Source organism: Scyliorhinus torazame, chromosome 10 (assembly GCF_047496885.1).
Source record: "Scyliorhinus torazame isolate Kashiwa2021f chromosome 10, sScyTor2.1, whole genome shotgun sequence".
Taxonomy (NCBI): domain Eukaryota; kingdom Metazoa; phylum Chordata; class Chondrichthyes; order Carcharhiniformes; family Scyliorhinidae; genus Scyliorhinus; species Scyliorhinus torazame.
In genome coordinates, this window is record NC_092716.1 from 199,073,536 (window position 1) to 199,094,444 (window position 20,909).

Sequence of the window (20,909 nt, forward strand, 5' to 3'; positions counted from 1 at the left end):
GGAACTTCTTCACCCAAAGGGTTGTGAATCTATGGAATTCCTTGCCAGTGAAGCAGTAGAGGCTCCTTCATTAAATGTTTTTAAGATAAAGATAGATCATTTTTTGAAGAATAAAGGGATTAAGGGTTATGGTGTTCGGGCCGGAAAGTGGAGCTGAGTCCACAAAAGATCAGCCATGATCTCATTGAATGGTGGAGCAGGCTTGAGGGGCCAGATGGCCTGCTCCTGCTCCTAGTTCTTATGTTCTTATTATATATGCAGGGTAGGTGAATTGGCCACGCTAAATTGCCCCTTAATTGGAAAAAATGAATTGGGTACTCTAAATTAATTTTTTTTAAAGTTACTCCATTGTAAGTTGACATCAGTGGTCAGTGGTCAGAAGTATCATTGGCTTCACTGACCAGAATTATCATTGATTGACCAAAGTAGATGTACAAGTCTGTTCTTTATATCATCATACTGATATTTGTTGCAGGTTGAAGTAAGCATCTTTGTTTATTAATGCTTAACCCACCGTGTCAGGGAACAAAGTAGTTTAATGATTCAAATCCAATTTGCACAACAACAAATTATATTATATAACACCTTTAATGTAGTAAAACATCTCTAGGTGCTTCACAGGAACTTTCACACCAAGCCACATAAGGCGATATTAGGTCCGATAACCAAAGGTTTGGACAAACAGGTACGTTTTAAGGAGCATCTTAAAGGAGGATCGATAGAGACATGGCTAGGGAGGGAATTTCAGAGGCCTCGAGCTCTGAAAGGTGCAGCTACCAATGGTGGAGGAATTAAAATCAGAAATGCTTCGAAGGCCAAAATTGGAGAAGAGGGAGAATTGTCAGGCGGGAACGGATGACAGAGATCGCAAAGGGGAGAGGATTTCGAAACAAGAAATTTAAAATCGAGGCGTTGCTTGGCCAATGTAATTTGCTGAGCACAGGAGTGAGGAGTGAATAAGGATCGGTGTGAGTCCAGAGAAGGGCAGCAAATATTTGGATAACCTCAAGTCTCTGGACGATAAAATGTGAAACATCGGTCGAAGGTGTGTTGGAATAGTCGAGTCTTTGAGCAGAATCATCTGGCCTTGCCAACAGCCGGCATTATGACAGGCGGGGCTCTTCATTTGGCAGGAAGCAAAAAGTCTATTTCCCGCTGGCGAGATAAACTGTTGAAATTCTGTTCTCCTAAATTTCGAGCCGGCTTAAAAGTGAGTCGCGCTTTCCGAAGAGCAATGTCAGGAACCCCATTTTCATTCATTAACATCTCATGCTTGCTCATGAAAAAGCCACCTCGTTAGAATGAAGTTTGTCCTCTAAGTTAATTTCCCTGCTGGCAAAAATATAGAATGTTCAGTTTTAGGACTGTATGGAAGTGGTGTGTACCTGGTGAACTTCATCTCTTCCACCACCTTGGGGTCAATAGATGTTTCCTTGGGCTTCTTGAGGACCCCACATAGCAGGGGAGGCAGGCATACGAGGAAAGATGAGCAGGGGGACATAGAAAGAGTGCCCTGGAGAGGGACCATGGGGGACTTAGAGGGCAGCATCGATGGTATTCACAGTGGAGTTCTGGAACATGAACTCAGGGTACTGATGATAAGAGGGAACATTCATGAACAGAGGGGGGAGTGGAATGTGGTAGGGTGGCAGGTTCAGGGTGACAGTCCAGTAGGTGAAGGAGAGGGAGGTGACACAGGAGTACTAGGTAGGTGCATTGGATAATAGGAGGGGGGAAGGCTAGGGTGGGCATGGGGATGGTACTGGATATTGGGTCTGACGGGAGGGCAGGCACATTGAGGTTGATTGGCATGGAGTCCAGGGCAATGGGGGGAGGTTGAAGAGTGACAGGGGGAGGCGAATAATGATATAGGATGAGTCCAGGGTGATGGGCAAATTGGTGTGTGACAGGGGAGAGTAGAATGTGGTAGAGCAAGTTTGAAAGGGGACACACGCCACTTTTCCAAACTGACCGTGACCACAAGTTCATCAGTCAGTGAGATCTTTTCAAGTGGTAGGAGGGTCTTTTTCAGCAGGTGGAGTTCAAAGTCAACACAAATGGTCAACTAAAGAGACACTCAAACAATTATGCGACAGCTGGATGTCAACAATGCATAGCTGTGCTTTCTTTTCTATGGTAAAATCCACACGGCAGCAGGTTTGTTCCCAACTCGTGGGTCTCATAACATCGAGATCCCAGCAAGGTGTGTTGTGGTTCATTTTGTGCCATTCGCCATCGACTGCAGTCAGAGGTAGTGATGCAGGGAGGGGTAGTTGGATTCCTTCAATGGGGCACGGCTGGTGGGGGACAGCAATTCATGACTCCAAACTTCTGCTAAGGAGCCATGTGGCCAGTCTTTCTATGCTGCCAAGGAAATGGTCTCTCTATACAGTCCTGAGGGTAGTGGAGACAAGGGGGAAAGTGTCTGCATGAGGGTTTTTGCACATGGCTCTTATCACCCTAGTTACAGATCAATGTCTCCATATGCAGTCACATATGAACGGGAGGAACACCAATCTCTGGTCCTCCAGGATGTCCTTCACCCAGAAGGGTGGGGAAGGAATGTTTCTTTGTATCAAACCTATAAAATACATTTAGTTCTTACCCATATTTAAGGGAATGCAAGCCTAGATTAAGCAATGCCACCTCATAATTTAACATTCCAAGTCCAAACATCATCCTCACCACAAAATGTCTGAATGCATTCAGCTGGTTAAGATATGGACCAACTCCGTCTGTCTTGAACAGTTCTCTAACCAGTAATGGGATCAGGAACATTGCATTTGCCAGAAAACATGGCCAGAAATCCAAATTTTGCATAAAGCTGTCATGAACTCCTGAAATGTCATCAGGATCTCAAGGCTCTATAGATTTACCATGGTTATATGACAAGTGTGACTCCTTCAACCTCAACACTGCTTCTTTTACATCTTTGTTCAAACGGAGCTGACAACAGCTGAACCTTAGCAGCTCTGCTTCAATGAGATAGCAGCATTGGTGCCTGCATTCCAATCAGCTGTTATCCATTGCAGAAATCATCAGAACAGCTTTGGTACAGTAATTCCAGTACCTTGAGGGCAATCAGTGTATTTAATATTTGAAATAAATTCAGCGGTTGAACAAAAGATAATACAAAGCAGAGGTTGATTAGTGCAAACACCATCCAAGGCATTGGACACATCAGACTAACAAAGAAGCATTGAAAATAGAAGCAGGAGGAGGCCATTTGGCCCTTCGAACCTGCTCTGCCATTCATTATGATCATAGCTGATCATCAAGTTCAATATCTTGTTCCCACCTTCCCCCATATCCCTTGATCCCTTTAGCCCCAAGAGCTATATCCAATTCCTTCTTGAAAATACATAACGTTTTGGCCTCAATTACTTTTTATGATAGTGAATTCCACAGCTTCACCACGCTCTGGGTGAAGAAATTTCTCCTCATCTCAGTCCTAAAAGGTTTACCCCTTATCCTCAAGTTATGAGTTTCTTAACTCCACGTGGACATATTCCACATCATCGGTATGAATATCTTTCCTCAATATTGTATCAATATCTTCTTTAATCAACAATTCAACTCTTTTGAGGCCTAGAAGGGGAAACAATTAAAATTTTGAGTCTCATTCCTCTAAGTGTTCTCAGAAGTATTTTAAATTTTAAATTAGAATTTTTAAAATTACTTTCCCGTCTTTATTTGTTCTCTCCCTCTTAATCCAGTCTTTCTTTCCCTCTCTGTATTTCTCTTTCTGTACCTGATTTGAGTCTAATTCACCTGACTTATTTTTCTGTTATTCCTATTTCTTTCTTGTTATGGGCCGCACAAACTCGCAACCACGACGACGACGGTAAAAGTTGATGGGCACAAGACATCCTGCCTTCTGGACTCTTGGAGCACGGAACGCTTAATCCACCCCGCTACGGTAAGGCGCTGCTCCCTCGCGGTACACCCCGTTACCCAAAGAACCTCACTGGCTTCCGGATCCCACTCCGTGGAAATCCGGGGATACTGTACCGCCACCCTCACCGTCCAGGGCGTAGAGTTCAGCAACTTCCGGCTCTACGTCCTCCCCAACCTCAGCGCTGCCCTATTACTCGGCCTGGACTTCCAGTGCAACCTCCAAAGCCTAACTCTAAAATTCAGCGAAACCCAAAGTGTATCATGGAATTCACCTGACCCACAGCGTTTAATAGATTGTGATATGGGAAACACACGGCCCGCTCTACAGGTGTGGTACAGCAGAAATGGAAAAGTATTTTTTAAAGCAAAACAATGTTTATTCTATCAACTCAAGTTAACCCTTTCAAAAAAAACAGTGAACATTTTAGCAACCATTAATTTAAATACAACCCCCAAAGAATACAACACTAAGTAATTCTTACTTTCCTTTTAACATCCTTAAGACTTAAAACAAAACCTTTCAACAAAAGCACATCAGGTTAAAGTCACTACTGAGAGCAGTTATTAGTTTTAAATCACCAAAGGATCGATTTACATTCTTTAGATTACAGAGAGAGACTCTAATACACCTTCCGGCTGTGACTGCAGCAATCCAGCTCTGAAAATAAAACTAAAACACACCCTGCAGCAAACAGCATATAATGAAAGTAAAAAGCTGACAGACAGCCCAGCTCCACCCACTCTCTGACATCACTGCAGTAATAAACCCCATTTCTTAAAGGTACTCTCACTACAGATACTTATATACACACCCATTTATAAACATCCATTTCTTAAAGGTACTCTCACCTGACATTCTGAACCCTTAAATCTGATTGGTTATGGGGATATAGACATTTGAGCCCGTCATTCAGTGACGTCCCAGATGCTCCCTGGTCTTCGCTACGCCATTATCAGCTCATAATTCCAGTAATTTCTAGAAATGCCTGGAGCTGATGGCTAAGGAGAAAAATTAATATCACAGAGCTCACTGTGAGACCATAAGACCATAAGGCGTAGGAGCAGAAGTGGGCCATTTTGTCCCAGAGAGTCTGCTCTGCCATTCAATGAGATCATGACTGATCTGATCTGATAATCCTCAAATCCACTTTTCTATCTTATCCCCATAACCGTTGATTCCCTTACTGATTGAAAATCTGTTTATTTCAGCCTTGAATAAACTTAAGGACCCAGCCTCTCCAGCACTCTTCATTAAATAATTTCACAGCTTCACTATCCTCTCAGAGAAGACATTCCTCCTCAACTCTGAGATTATACTCTCCTACAAGGAGAAACAACCTCTCAACATCTACCTTGTCAAGTCCCCTGTGAATCCCATATGTCTCAATGAGGTTGCCTCTCATTCCTCTAAACTCTAATGAGTGCAGGTCTAACATACTCAACCTCCCCTCAAAAGAAAATCCCTCCATATTCTGGATCAACCAATTGAACCTTCTCTGGACTGCCTCAAATGCCAGTATAACTTTCCCGATGTAAGAGGAGCAAAGCTGTTCACAGTATTCCAGATGTGGTCTAACTAGTTGGTATAGTTGTATAGTTTCAGCAGTATTTCCCTATTTTTATACTCCATTCTCTTTGAAATAAAGACCAACATTTAATTTGCCATCCCTATTACCCAGTGAACTTGGTAAATGGCTCAGCTCCAGAAAATTCTGCATATTTTGGAACAGGAAAATAACATCTGCAAAATTAATTCCATTCAAATAAGGTGCACCTCGGTGGGAAGATAGGCCAGTGAAGGTATAAGTTTAATCATTCACTTAAACTAGCTCACAAGCGGCATATCTGAAATCTTCTTCATGACAATTTGTAGGATGTATTACCTCTCAAGAAACTGCTTAAATTCAAGTTCATGTACTTTAATTGAAGGGTCCTCTTTCAAATCTTTACTTTTCTGTGATTCACACTTTCCTCTCTGTCGAATCTTGTTCCCTGCAGCATTGCGGCTAGAAACAGAGAATCAAATATTTATTAATCGCAAACTCACTTATTTATTTCAAAGCGTGATGGAAATACTGACAGGTAATAATGATAACTTAATCTCATTTTCACACACTGAAACAGTGCTGGTGTATATTTCCACACTGATGTATTCATGGTACGGTACTGCTTTGTATTCGAACAGTGATCTCATAAATATGTAGATTCTAAACAGGAAGGTAGTTGCCAGATTTGAACAGATTTCTGGCCCAAAGAAGATTTGGGATTGGGGTAAGCACAGAGACTTTCCCACCTTCAGGGTGAATTTTGATTGGGTTACTCCTTCTGTACAGCTGGTTAAAAAGGACACATGTGATCCTGGTTTTGATGAATAGAGGCATTGAGTACAAAAGCAAGGAAGTTACGATGAACCTTTATTAAACCCTGGCTTGACCTCAACTGGAGTATTTTCAGAATACTGGGCACCATTTCAATGTAAAAGGAAAGGCTGAAGTGTTTATAACCATTTTTACCCAGAGCTACAGAGTGGTTTATTGCAGAGACTGGACATTGATTTAATGGTCCGCATTGATCCCTCAGGTAACCCTTGTAACAAATCTATGATTCTCTAACACCATGCAAAACAAATAAGCCCGCTTAATCGGCATCCCAAGCACCGCCTTAAACACAACTTCCTCCACCATCAGTGCACAGTGGCATCAGTAAACCAAATACAAGATTTATTTTAGCAACTCACCAAGGTTCCTTCAATAATCTGTACACAAATGAAAAATATCAAAGAGATCAAATGCTTGTTGCAAGTTCATATACATTGCGTCAACAACATTACTTCATAAAATCTCTGTTAGCTCACCAAAAAACTCAGTCAAGCTAGTAATGCAGGATTTGCCGTGAACATAGGATCATTGGTCTTAGGAATAGGGGTAGGCCAGTTAGCCCTTCAAGTATGCCCTGCCATTCAATACAATCATGTCTGAGCCGGTTGTGGTCTCAACTCCACTTTTCTGTCTGCCCCCCATAATCCTTGACTCCCTTCTCTATCAAAAATATGCCTAACTTTGCCTTGAATAAATTCATTGACCCAGCCTCCACTGCTTTCTAGAGAAAATAATTCCACATACTAATGACCATCAGAAAAATAAAATTATCACCTCCACCTTAAAATTATCACCTCCATCTTATTCTTAAATAGTTTCCCCTAGTTTCTACTACAAGTGGAAACATCCACTCAGTGTCGATCCAAGTCCCCTCGGGATCTTCTATGTTTCAGTAAGATCATTTCCAATGGGAAAAGGCCCAATCTGTTCAACCTTTATACATAAGCCCCCAATCTCAGGAATGAGACAGGTGAATCTTCTCTAACCTGTTTCTAATGCAATCATATACTTTTTCAAATAAGGAGACAAAAATGAACTCAGTACGCCAAGTACAGCTGCTGTAATACATATATTCAATCCCTGTACATTAAACACCAACATTCCATTTGCCTTCCTAATCACTTGCTGTACCCGCATGCTAACATTTTGTGATTCATGTGCCAGGACATCTGTCTCAGTTTAAATAGTAGACTGCTTTCTATTCTTCTTGCAAAAGTGAACAAGTTCACATTTTCCCACATTATACTCCATCTGTTAATTCTTTTCACACTCACATAATCGTTTATTTTCCTTTACATGCTCTGGACCTCTTCTTGACAACTTAATTGCCTATCTACATTTGTGTCATTGGCGAATTTAGCTTCCAGGCATTCTTTTTTTTAAAACATTCCAATTAAGGGCAATTTAGCGTGGCCAGTCCACCTACCCTGCATATCTTTGGATTGTGGGGGTGAGACCTACGCAGACACGGGAGAATGTGTAAACTCCACACGGACAGTGACCCAGGGCCGGGATCATACCCGGGTCCTCGGCACCATGAGGCAGCAGTGCGAACCTACCAGACATTCTAACCTTTCATCTAAATTATAGATGTAGATTGTCTATAGTTGAGGCCCCAGCACTGATCCCTGTGGTACTCCACAGCTCGCTAAGCCAATTGTTAAAAATTAATTTCCAGGATTTGAGTATCGCTGGCTTATTGCTTACCCCTAATTTTCCTTGAGAAGATGGTGGTGAGTTGCCTTCTCGAACCACTGCAGTTCATGTGGTGTAGGTACACCCACATGTGCTGTTGGGGAGGGAGTTCCAGGATTTTGATCCAATGACAGTGAACTAATAGCACTACATTTCCAAGTTAGGATAGTGACTAACTTGGAGGGGAACTTCCAGGCGGTGGTGTTCCCATGTATCTGCTATATTTATCCTTCTAACTGGCAGTGGTAACTTGTTTGGAAGATGCTGCCGAATGAGTCTTGGTGAATCTTGTTGGTGATACACAATTCTGATACTGTTGATCGATGGTGAAGGGAATGAATTTCTGTGGAAGGGGAGTGAATATTTGTGGAAGGGAGTGAATGTACGTGGAAGGGGTGCAATCAAGCGGGCTGTTTTGTCCTGGATAGTGTCAAGCTTCTTGAGTGTTCTTGGAGCTGCATTCATTCAGACAAGTGGAGAGTATTCCATCACAGTTCTGACTTGTAGTTGGTGGACAGGCTTTGGGGAGTAGCCACCACAGGATTCTGAACCACTGACCTGCTCTTGTGGCCCAAGTATTTATATGGCTAACCTACTTCAGTTTCCGGTTAATGGTAACCCCAGGATGTTGGTAGTGGGATTTCAGTGATGGTAATACCAGTGAATGTCAACGGGCGATGGTTAAATTCTCCCATATTAGAGATGGTCACTGCCTGGCACTTGTGTTGTGCTCATGTTATTTGCCACTTGTCAGCCCGTGATAAAGTGACCCATTTATCCCTACTCTCCTTTTAGCTAACCAATCCTTTATCCATGCTGTTATGTTACCTCTTACTTAATCTTATCTTGTGTAGTAATCTTTAATGTGGAACCTTATCATAAGCCTTCCTGAAATCTAAGTACACCACATTTACAGGTAGCCCTTTAACCATCTTGTTTGTTATTTCCTCAAAAAACTCTTAATAAATGAGTTAAACACCATGGCCGGGAAACTCCAATCCCGCGGCCAAGTTCTGACGCCGGCGTGAAAAGCGGCGTCAACGGTCCCCGATATTGAGGAATGCTCCCCTTCCTAGGGAGCTAGGTCGGCGCCGGAGTGGTCCCCTCAGCTCCGGATGGTGCGAAACGGCTGGCATGAGTTTACACATGCACGAACGGCCGGCGTGATTCCGCGCATGGGCGTGGGTTCCCGTCTCCGCGCCGGCCCCCAGGCAATACGGCGGAGCCCTACAGGGGCCCAGTGAAGAGGAACATAGGCCCCCACGGAACCAGCCCTCCCGCCAATCGGTAGGCCCCGATCGCGGGCCAGGCCACCGTGGGCCCCCCCCATGGTGTCGGATACCCCCGCCTCCCCCCTCCAGGACGGCCCCGCAGACACACCTTCCAGGTCCCGCCATGTGTGACCTGTGTAACCCACGGCGGCGGGACTCGGCAGCCACTCGGCCCGTCGGGGCCCGGAGAATCACCGGGGAGGGGGGGTCGCTTTCAACGACCCCCTACCGGAGCGGCGGTGATCCCGCAGGCACCTGAGAATCAGCGCCGGAGAATCTGTAAACCGCGGAGGGGGGCGGCGGGGCACGATTCTCGTGACTCCCCAGGGATTCTCCGCCCCAGCGCGGGGTCAGAGAATCCAGGCCCAATTCTCTTACACAAATCCCTGTTGATTCTGCCTGATCAAATTATGATGTTCTCAGGATCCTGCTATAATTTTTTAAGAATGGTTTCTAGAAATATCCCTCTCACAGAAGTTAGGCTAACTGGCCTGTAATTTCCTGCTTTCTGTCTCCCTCCTTTCTTGAATAGAGATGCCATATTAGCTATTTTCCTATCCAATTTTGGAAGATTATAACCAATACATCTATTATCTCTGCAGCCACTTCTTTTAATGAAAAATGAATGAAATGAAAATTAAATGAAAATCACTTATTGTCACAAGTGGGCTTCAAATGAAGTTACTGTGAAAAGCCCCTAGTCGCCACATTCCGGCGTAGTTCGGGGAGGCTGGTATGGGAATTGAACCGTGCTGCTGGCCTGCCTTGGTATGCTTTAAAAGCCAGCTCTTTAGCACTGTGCTAAACCAGGCCCTTTTTTAAGACCCTAGGATGCAGCCCATCTTGTCCTGGGGACTTATCAGTCTAATAGTTTTCCCAGCACCTTTTCCCCAGTGAAAGCAAATGTTTTAAATTCCTGTGTCTCGTTAACATCTTAATTTTTATGTACCTTTAGGAAATTGTCCAAGTCTTCTACAGTGAAGGTAGAGACATAATACCTGTTCAGCAGCTCTGCTATTTCCTTGTTTTCCATTATCAATTGCCCAGACTTAGTCTCTGGAGATGTGGTTACTCTTTTCTATTGAAATGTTTATTGAAATGCTTACTATTTGCTTTTATATTGCCAGCTAGCTTTCTCTCATACTCTACTTTCTCCTCCTTCATTTTCTTTTAGTCATTCTTTGCTGGTACTTGAAATCTGTCTGATCTCTGATCTGCCACTAATCTTTGATCAATTTGATGTTCTCCTTAACTTCTTTATTCAACCATGGATGATGCATCCTTCTCAAAGAGTCTTTCTTTCTCACTGGAATAAATCTTTGCTGAGAGTTATTAAACATTTCCTTAAAAGTCTGCCATAGCATCTCCACTGTCCTACCTTTTAAACTAGTTTCCCAATTTACTTTAGCTACATCTTTTTTCATATCATTATAATTACCTTGATTCAGGTTTAAAATACTAGTCAGACACATTTATTCCCTTCAGACTGAACATAAAATTCTCTCATGTTATGATCACTGTTCCCTAGAGGCTCCTTTACCATGAGGTTATCAATTTATCCTGTCTCATTGCTCATTCCCAAATCTGGGGTAGCCTGCTCCCCAGTTGACTCGAGAACATGCTGCTCCAAGAAATTGTCCCGGATACACTGCATGAACTAATTTTCCATGCTACCGTCACCCAGCCTATATGTAGATTAAAGTCATCCATGATTATTGTGGTATCTTTCTGACACACTCCATTTATTTTTTCCTTTTAAATTCTGTCCATGTAACTACTGTTATGGGTCTATAAACCAGTCCCACAAATGGTCTCTTACCGTTCCTATTTCTTATTTCTTCCCAAACTGATTCTACATCCTGCTCCTTCTAGTTAAGGTCATCTCTTGCTACTGCACCAATCACATCCTTAATTAATAGAGCCACCCCGCCACCTTTATCTAGCTTCCTATTTTTTTGAAATGTCAAATACAGTTCAATATTCAGCTCCCAATCTTGGACACCCTCTAACCATGTCTCTGTGATGATCACCAGGTCATGTGTTAACAATTCATCTATTTTGATACGAATGCTGCAAATAGTCAGATACAGAGGGCGCGATCCACTGGCCACGCTGTGCTGGAAAAACAGCTCGCCGTGGCACAACGTGGCCGTTGAAAGCCGGGAGACCCCATTCCCGGGATCTACCCGGCTCGTAACGCCTCGTGAGATTCAATACAATCTCACAAGACGCTGTGACGTAATCCCGCCTGTCATGATATGCAGACACACACATAATGATATACAGACAAGCAGCTAATGACACAGAGAACAGGACATGACCAATAAGCAGGCAGGACGCTCAGGGGTGGGATCTGACTACAAAAGACACGAGGCACTCACACTCCGCCTCTGTCCACTGATGAACATTTAGAGAGTCAGTCAAGGGTGTTGTTACAATCTCACACCTCCACCACATGGCTAAGAGCTAGTCTGGTTCAGTCAGACAGAGTAACCATGCGTAAGTTCGCGGAGAGTTGAACTCACAGAGAACTGTGCTAACTGTGCTATTAGTTCAATAAACCTGATTGAACTAACTTCAAGGTCTGGAGTATCTTTCTGATCTAAGCTGCATCCAGTTGCAGCCAGTGTTAGACCAGTGTACCTAAAACGACACAGCCCACAATGGGCAGGATCACATTTTAGCAAATCTGCATATTAGGGCGAGACAGGTAGCTTCACTCCAATGTGCAGATTCCCGAGGTCTCTGAAGCTTTGGGATTCAACCCTTCGTCTCAGAGACCTCAGGAGAGTACTTGGTACTGGTCCCCACAAACGTAGGCCAGACGGAACGGCATTAATGGGTGTCTCCCAGGGGATAGGAGGCCCTCTGTTGCATGCCCTATGGACAGGGTGGTGCCCTGGCACTGCTGGTGTCACCTGGGTACCCTGGCAGTGCCAGCCTAGCACCTTGACAGTGCCAGCTTGGCACCTTGGCAGTGCCATCTGGGTGTAAACCTGGCACTGCCAATGTGCCTAGGTGGCACTGCCAGCTGGGTTGGGCACTGCCAGGGTGCCAGGTTGGCACTGCCAAGTTGGCATTTGTTTTGTGAATGTGTGCACGTTCGGGCCGGGGTTGCCCGGAATGGGTGTTAGGGTGGTGTGGGGTAGGGGTAGGGGAGGGGTGGGGACCTTCCCATATTTCATTTCGGCTGGGGGGGGGGGGGGGGGTGGTCGAGGATTGTTTGGAGGGCCTCAGAGATCGGGACGGCATTTAAAAATGCCGTCCCGATCTCTCACTACAATGGGGAATCCTAGCGAGCGGAGCTTCCTGTTGGACAAATCGGGGCTATGTGTGGCCTCGGCTGTGTGTTCTCCGTTCAGGCCCCTTATTTAAAGCGAGTCGCGTTTGTCATAATATACACCAGTATATCATGGGGCAGACACACACTGATGGACACACAATGGGACCAATCAACATACACAACACCGCAGCCAATCACCAGTGAGAGCACACGCACTATAAAGACAGGGGACATCAGAGTTCCTGCTCATTCGAGTAGCAGCTAGCTAGGAGCACAGAGCTCACAGCCTGCAACACAGACATTCACCATGTGCTGAGTGCATCAAATGGTTCGGACAAGACAAAGGTCTTCAGTTAAAGCTGGTATTGTATTTACCCACAGGTCATGTATATTTAAATAGTTAACCTTTTAATGAAATAGTGTTGCACTACTTCAAGTATTGGTGACCTGTATGTGATCCAGAACACCCAACACATCTTGATACCAGGAGTGGTCATATACTAGCACTTCTTAGACCTACCTGCAAGTGATCTGCCTTCCGCCAGCATTCCGTCATCCTGCCACATGGACAACATCAGCCCGCCGCCGCCGCTCCGCATCGGGACCAACTGGAAGATTTTCAAACAGCGCTTCCAGCTCTACCTCGTAGCCACGGACAGGGAGGGCGCCTCGGTCACCAGAAAGATTGCTCTTCTCCTCTCCACGGCCGGGGACCATGCCATCCATATTTTCAACTCTCTCACCTTTGCAGATGACGAAGACAAGACGAAGTTCAAGACGGTTCTCCTCAAATTTGACACTCACTGCAGCGTAGAGGTGAATGAAAGTTTCGAATGCTACGTGTTCCAGCAGCGTTTGCAGGGTAAGGACGAACCTTTCCAATCTTTTTAACGCACCTCCGCATCCTTGCGCAAACTTGCAGCTACGGGCCCACCTCTGACTCCATGATACGCGACCAGATCGTTTTCGGTTTTCAGTCGGACCCCCTACGCCAGCGGCTCCTCAAAGTAAAGCAACTCACCCCAGCGACCGTCACCGAGACCTGTGTCTTACATGAAAATGCCACCAGTCAGTACTCCCATGTACAAGCGGCTGAAACGGCGCGGCAAGGTCCCCACAAGGCGGAACTTGTCCAAGTGATTGAACACCTCCAGGGCCTCAGCCTGGATGAGGGCGGCCATTTCGCGCGCTTTTCGCAGACTCCCACGTTTGTACGCACCAAACGAGGGGACGGCGACATGGAGGAACGTAATGCACAGGCGCGCACCACGCAGGACCATACCGCGCATGCGCGGTGGCGCAGCGAACGTGCTGACGTCACGACGTGCGGCAACTGTGGCTTCGCCCATTTAAAGCGGCAATGCCCCGCAAAATCTCGACAATGTCTACGATGTGGAAGACTTGGCCACTATGCTGCCTGCTGTCGAGCAGCTCAGCCTTCCAATTCATATCGTTTCGGCCAACCTCGCAGGAATGTTCGGGCAATTCAACCCACAGTCACCGAGTCCGATTTTGACCTCCCACACAGCAGTGACACCGAGGACCCGCAGACGCCTTTTCGAGTTGGTATCGTAACGAAAACCAGGCTGTCCCCGAAGCAAAGACACCAGCCGCTGTCGGTATACAGCATCGATCCAGACAATGAGTGGTGTGCCACCCTGACGATCAACCGGTTCCAAATACGATTCCGCCTGGACACTGGTGCCTCCGCCAATCTCATGGCGTGGTCTGCTTTCCAAAGCCTTTGTGTCAAACCAACCATTCTCCCATCGGCCTGCCAGCTATTGGACTACAATGGCAACATGATTCCTGCTACCGGCTCATGCCATCTCGAAGTGACGCACAAGTCACGAAAAGCCATCCTTCCTTTCGCAATCATGGGCTCCTCGAAGGACTCAGGCGTGCAAATTGCTAAACCTCGTTCAAAGAGTTCGCCCCCTCTCTCCTGATGCCACGTCTGCCTTCCAGGATGCTGACTTCAGGGCGCAACTCAACGCCATCATCGACCAGCACCGCGACATCTTCGAAGGCATGGGCTTGCTCCCATATACTTACAAGATCATACTCAAACAGAACGCCACGCCTGTGGTGCATGCAGCTCGCAGAGTCCCAGCACCCCTCAAGGACCGCCTCAAGCAGCAGCTGCAGGACCTCCAAGACCAAGGAGTGATCTCCAGAGTTACGGAACCAACCGACTGGGTCAGTTCCATGGTGTGTGCAAAGAAGCCTTCCGGCGAGCTCAGAATCTGCATTGATCCAAAGGATCTGAATCGCAACATAATGAGGGAGCATTACCCAATCCCCAAGCGCGAAGAGATCACGTGCGAGATGGCTCGGGCCAAGCTCTTTACCAAACTTGACGCCTCGAAAGGATTCTGGCAAATTCAACTAGACAGATCCAGCAGGAAATTGTGTACCTTTAACACCCCTTTTGGCAGATATTGTTACAACAGGATGCCATTTGGGATCATATCGGCGTCAGAAGTATTCCACAGGATCATGGAACAAATGATGGAAGGCATTGAAGGGGTTCACGTCTATGTTGACGACATAATCATTTGGTCCACCACCCCGCAGGAGCATATCAGTCGCTTCCAGTGCGTGTTCAAACGCATACGATATCAGGGCCTATGCCTCAACAGAGCCAAATGATTCTTCGCCCAGACGGAACTCAAGTTCCTTGGGGACCACATCTCCCAGTTGGGTGTGCGGCCGGATGCGGACAAGGTGGAAGGCGGTCCTCCGATTTCTGAGCATGGTCAACTTCCTTGGGAAGTTCATCCCTAACCTCACCTCTCATACCACAGCTCTCAGGAATCTGGTCAGGAAGACGACAGACTTCCAATGGCTTCCTGCCCACGAGAGCGAATGGACAGAACTTAAAACCAAACTTACCATGGCCCCGGTATTGGCCTTTTTTGATCCAGCAAAAGAGACAAAAATTTCTACCGATGCCAGCCAATCGGGCATTGGGGCAGTGCTCCTGCAACGCGATGAGGCCTCATCATGGACCCCCGTTGCATGTGCGTCACGCGCCATGACCCCCACGGAACAGAGCTACGCGCAGATAGAAAAGGAGTGCCTGGGCCTGTTGACCGGTGTCATCAAATTTCTTGATTATGTGTACGGCCTTCCGCAATTCACCATCGAGACCGACCATCACCCGCTGGTCAATATAATACAAAAAGACTTGAACGACATGACACCTCGCCTCCAGCGCATTCTGCTCAAACTCCGGCGATACGACTTTCAGCTCGTAAACACCACGGGCAAAGACCTGATCATAGCCGACGTTCTGTCTAGGGCAGTCAACACCCCGTGTGACCCAGCGGGATTCGTCTGCCAGGTTGACGCCCATGTGGCCTTCGTGGCCTCCAATCTACCGGCCACGGATGAACGCCCCGTCCAAATTCGAAGCAAGACCGCGGCTGACCCTTTGCTGTAGCGTGTCATGCGCCACCTAACAGACGGGTGGCTCAAGGGCCAATGCCCGCAGTTCTACAACATCAGAGACGATCTGGCGGCAGTCGATGGTGTCTTCCTGAAGCTGGACCGCATTGTTATCCCGCACAGCACGCGCCAGCTCGTCTTGGAACAGCTACACGAGAGCCATCTTGGCGTGGAGAAGTGCCGCCGACGGGCCCGAGAGGCAGTGTATTGGCCCGGCATCAATGACGACATCGCCAACACAGTGCTCAACTGCCCCACCTGTCAGCGGTTCCAGCCGGCCCAACCACGTGAGACCCTACAGCCCCATAAGTTGGTCACGTCCCCTTGGTCCAAGGTCGGCATCGACCTGTTCCATGCGCTGGGCAGGGACTATGTTCTGATTGTAGACTATTTTTCAAACTACCCGGAGGTAGCACATTTGCACGACATCACATCGTCTGCAGTCATCCGTGCCTATAAGGACACCTTTGCTCGACACAGCATCCCACTCACTGTGATGTCGGACAATGGCCCCGGCTTCGCAAGCCAGGAATGGTCCAACTTTGCCAGGAGGTACAACTTTGTGCATGTGACATCCAGTCCCCTGTACCCCCAATCCAATGGCAAAGCGGAGAAGAGCGTCCACATAGTCAAACGGCTCCTCTGCAAGGCTGCCGATGCGGGATCCGACTTCTACCTCGCCCTGCTGGCCTATCGCTCGGCCCCATTGTCCACTGGCCTGTCGCCAGCCCAGCTGCTCATGGGTCGCACCCTGAGGACGATGGTGCCGTCCATTCATGTCCCAGACCTCGACCACGTTCCGATCCTTCAACGAATGCAACTGTCTCGTGCACAGCACAAGGCGACTCATGACGCCCGTGCAGCTGATCTCCCTGCTCTGGCTCCAGATGACAATGTCCGCATCCATCTTCCGGATGGTGGCTGGTCTGCAACTGCTGTGGTTCTTCGACAGGTGGCTCCCCGCTCATTCCTGGTTCGTCTACCGGATTATTCCATTCTGCGTCGTAATCGGCGTGCCCTTCTTCGCGTTCCACGCTCGCTACGTGATCCACCGCCAGTGCCACGCCCTCCTGTTGTCCCTGACCTGGACTATGCAGAGATTCTGGTTACTCTGCATCCTCCTCACGCAGTCCAGCCCGCTCCTCAGCCGGTGACTCCTGACCCACCCTTGAGGCGGTCAACCAGAATTCGCCACCCACCTCAGAGTCTAAATTTGTGAACTTTGCACTAATGGACTCTCTGGTCTGTTCTGTTCTTCCATTTAATCGTTCAAGTGGTTTGTGCTCATCTCGTTATTTGTGTGACACACTGTTTTTTTCTGCACCAGGCACCTTCCCATGTAAATAGCTTAGTTTTATGCACATAGTCCTGTAAATATTTCGCACACACGTAGTCAGGAACATTCACCACACACTATTTATTGTCACGCAGGCACATTTCTTTATATAAAAGGGGGGATGTCATAGTATACATCAGTATATCATGGTGCAGACACACACTGATGGACACACAGTGGGACCAATCAACATACATAACACCGCAGCCAATCACTAGTGAGAGCACACGCACTATAAAGACAGGGGACATCAGAGTTCCCACTCATTCGAGTAGCAGCTAGCTAGGAGCACAGAGCTCACAGCCTGCATCACAGGCATTCACCATGTGCTGAGTGCATCAACTGGTTAGGACAAGGCAAAGGTCTTTAGTTAAAGCTAGTATCGTATTTACCCACAGTTCAAGTATGTTTAAATAGTTAACCTTTTAATAAAATAGTGTTGCACTACTTCAAGTATTGGTGACCTGTATGTGATCCAGAACACCCAACACATCAGCGTTGAATAGTCGTGTGTTTCTCAGCACTGCGAGTGCCAGGAAACACGTGGCTAAACGCGCTCGTTAGGGGGCTTTGTTCCCTTTTGGGAAAGTGGCGCCCAGAGCCATTAAATCTGTCTTTTTAACATTTTTGCAATCTCTGATCTTATCAGCTGGTGCTCACTTACGCCCAAACTCTCTGTCCCTCCCTGCCACAGTCTGGTTATCAGTACCCAAATGGTTACCCTGCTTCCTTCCTGCCACTATTTAATTCAAAGCCCTCGCTACCTAATTATGCGACTCACCATAACAACGGTCCCAGCACGAATCAGGTGAAGATCATCCCAATGGTTTAGCTCCAACTTTCTCCAATTCTGGTACCAGTGTCCTATGAATTTAAACCCATTGCTCTCTCACCTGTCTTTGAGTCATGCATTCATCTCTTTAGTCTGATTAACCCTCTACCAATTTACACGTTGTTCATTTCATAACACATTGATTATTACCTTTGAGGTTCTGTTTTTGAATTTAACCCATAGCTGCTCATACTCCTTGGACGTCATTCTCCGACCCCCCGCCGGGTCGGAGAATCGGCGGGGGCTGCCGTGAATCCCGCCCCCGCCGGTTGCCGAAGTCTCCGGTACCGGATATTCGGCGGGGGCGGGAATCAGGCCGCACCGGTTGGCGGGCCCCCCCGCTCGATTCTCCGGCCCGGATGGGCCGAAGTCCCGCCAATAAATTGCCTGTCCCGCTGGCGTAAATTAGAGTAGCTATTTACCGGCGGGACAAGGCGGCGTAGGTGGGCTCCGGGGTCCTGGGGGGGGGCGCGGGGCGATCTGACCCCGGGGGGTGCTCCCACGGTGGCCTGGCCCACAATCGGGGCCCACCGATCCGCGGGCGGGCCTGTGCCGTGGGGGCACTCTTTCCCTTCCGCCTCTGCAATGGCCTCCACCATGGCGGAGGCGGAAGAGACTCTCCCCACTGCGCATGCGCGGGAAACTGTCAGCGGCCGCTGACACTCCCGCGCATGCGCCGCCCGGAGATGTCATTTCCGCGCCAGCTGGCGGGGCAACAAACGCCGTTTCCGCCAGCTGGTAAATCCCTCCGGCGCCGGCCTAGCCCCTCAATGTTGGGGCTCGGCCCCCAAAGATGCGGAGCATTCCGCACCTTTGGGGCGGCGCGATGCCCATCTGATTGGCGCCGTTTTGGGCGCCAGTCGGCGGATATCGCGCCGTTCGGGGAGAATTTCGCCCCTTAAGTGGAATCTCTTTCCTTATCCTACTTATGTCACTGTTATGGAACACAACAAATGGATCCTTCCCCTCCTCCTGCAAATTCCTCTTTAACCCTGAGTAGATGTCCCATGTCCTGGTACTGCGCTGGAATCACACTCTTGACTGTAGGGAACTGTGTCGATCTCTCTGACCATACTGTCCCCTAGTCCATTACATTCCTATTACTTCCCCCTGTTTGAATGGCATGCTGTTCCATGGTGCCCTGGTCAGTTCACTCATCCATCCGACAGCCTCAGCACTTATCCACACAGGCTGCGAGAACCTTGAACCTACTGGACAATTGCAAGGACTGAGTCTCCTCCACTTCTACCTTCCCTTACAATTCCCTTACCTGCCTGACTCACCACCTGGTGCAAAGTGCCCAGGTAACTTTCCCTCTCCCTAACGGATCGCTAAAGCTCCTTAAACCGCAGGCACTTAGTGCAGATGTGTGCGCCCTGGATCACATTGATGTCCAAGAGCTCCAACATCATGTGATTAAAAGGGGGCAGTGCCAGGGAGCGGTCCCAGGGCAATGTCAGGATTCCATGTCCATGGGGGGAGGGGGAGGCGGGTTCTGTATTTGTGGGGGACATGTTTCTATTCTTTTTACAGAAGGGTGCCCCGATCTATTAAGAGTCAAGGTTGCTGGCGGGATGGGCGCGTTCACAGCCCACCCTGAAGGCATGATGTTATGGGACCCACCTCCAGGATTTTATTTTTCAGATTGAAAGAATTGGGTGAGAAAATCCAGCAGTGCAGCCGGCAACCTACATGCCACTTTTCCCGCTCGAGTTGGCACTCGGAAAAAAATAATAAAATTCCACCCATAGACATGCTCTTGGTCTGAGCTGGAGTTCAGTTCTAGGAAAGAGACACCATCTTGGAGCAAATGTCTGCCGCCTTGAAAATATTCCCGGGGAAGCAGTCATTTCCAGCAGCCTTGATGGCACAAATTGTGCAGTTTCACACAGGATGGAAAACTCAATGGCTGAACCATTCTGTGATTGTCCATATACTAGACACAGGTGCCTGACAAAGGAAGAGTTACAGATAGAAGGGACGATAATGAAAGACCTTTAGATTGCCTGGACATGACAGCAGGCAAGATGATTGGGGCAGCAATGTAGATGAATGAACCCCTGAAATACCGAGAGAACAGCTAACAGGCGCCTTAGCTGTGATTCAAGCTATCATAATGTGAGAAACTGCCCAAAGCAGAACAGAACGGTTCTCGAAGTGTTGCATGACACAGAATTCAAATGTTAAAGATGATGACGGTGATCAATCTGAAGGAATTGGACAAGTCGCAAGAAGCTTTAGTCCTGTGATAAGGCATTAGCCACGGAGTTATTTGATTGTTACATAATGGCTCCCCTCAACAGTGTGTGGAACAGACTGGCCAAAACGTTATTTAGGTTCACTTAGTATTGAGGATCAATGTAAGGACAGGAAAGATGAAAGTTCTACTTGTTTTAGGCTTGTGGATGACATCACAGCGGAGTGGGTGGGAGGGTCAATAAAAATCATTGTGATTCCAGACAAAATTCTCTAGTGAGATACTTTTTCTTTTGTAAACCTTCTATTGAAAAAACACCAAAAAATTGTTTTTGAAGTCAGTGGATCTCTAGTTCTCGAGTTTACCTTGTCATGTTATCACAGAAAAAAATCATAAAATTCCGACATTGCCGAAGGGGGCCATTTGGACCATTGGATCCACCCCAACCCTCTGAAAGAGCGGCCCAACCCAGGTCCACATCCCCATCCACTCTGCCCGAACCCCTTAGCATAACCTACACATCCCTGGACACTAAGGGGCAATTTAGCATGGCCAATCCACCTAACCTAC

At 47.4% G+C, this 20,909-nt stretch overlaps 1 protein-coding gene across 3 annotated transcripts in view; it reads right to left on the reverse strand.

Annotated features, from left to right (window-relative positions):
* The window catches only part of LOC140384491 (doublecortin domain-containing protein 1-like), an 871,034-nt gene that overhangs the window by 160,890 nt on the left and 689,235 nt on the right, over positions 1-20,909 (reverse strand). For all 3 annotated transcript variants that reach the window (XM_072466241.1, XM_072466242.1, XM_072466243.1), the window contains one exon: positions 5,781-5,903. In XM_072466241.1, the coding sequence (XP_072322342.1) occupies positions 5,781-5,903 (123 nt within the window). The remainder of the gene's footprint in view (positions 1-5,780; positions 5,904-20,909) is intronic.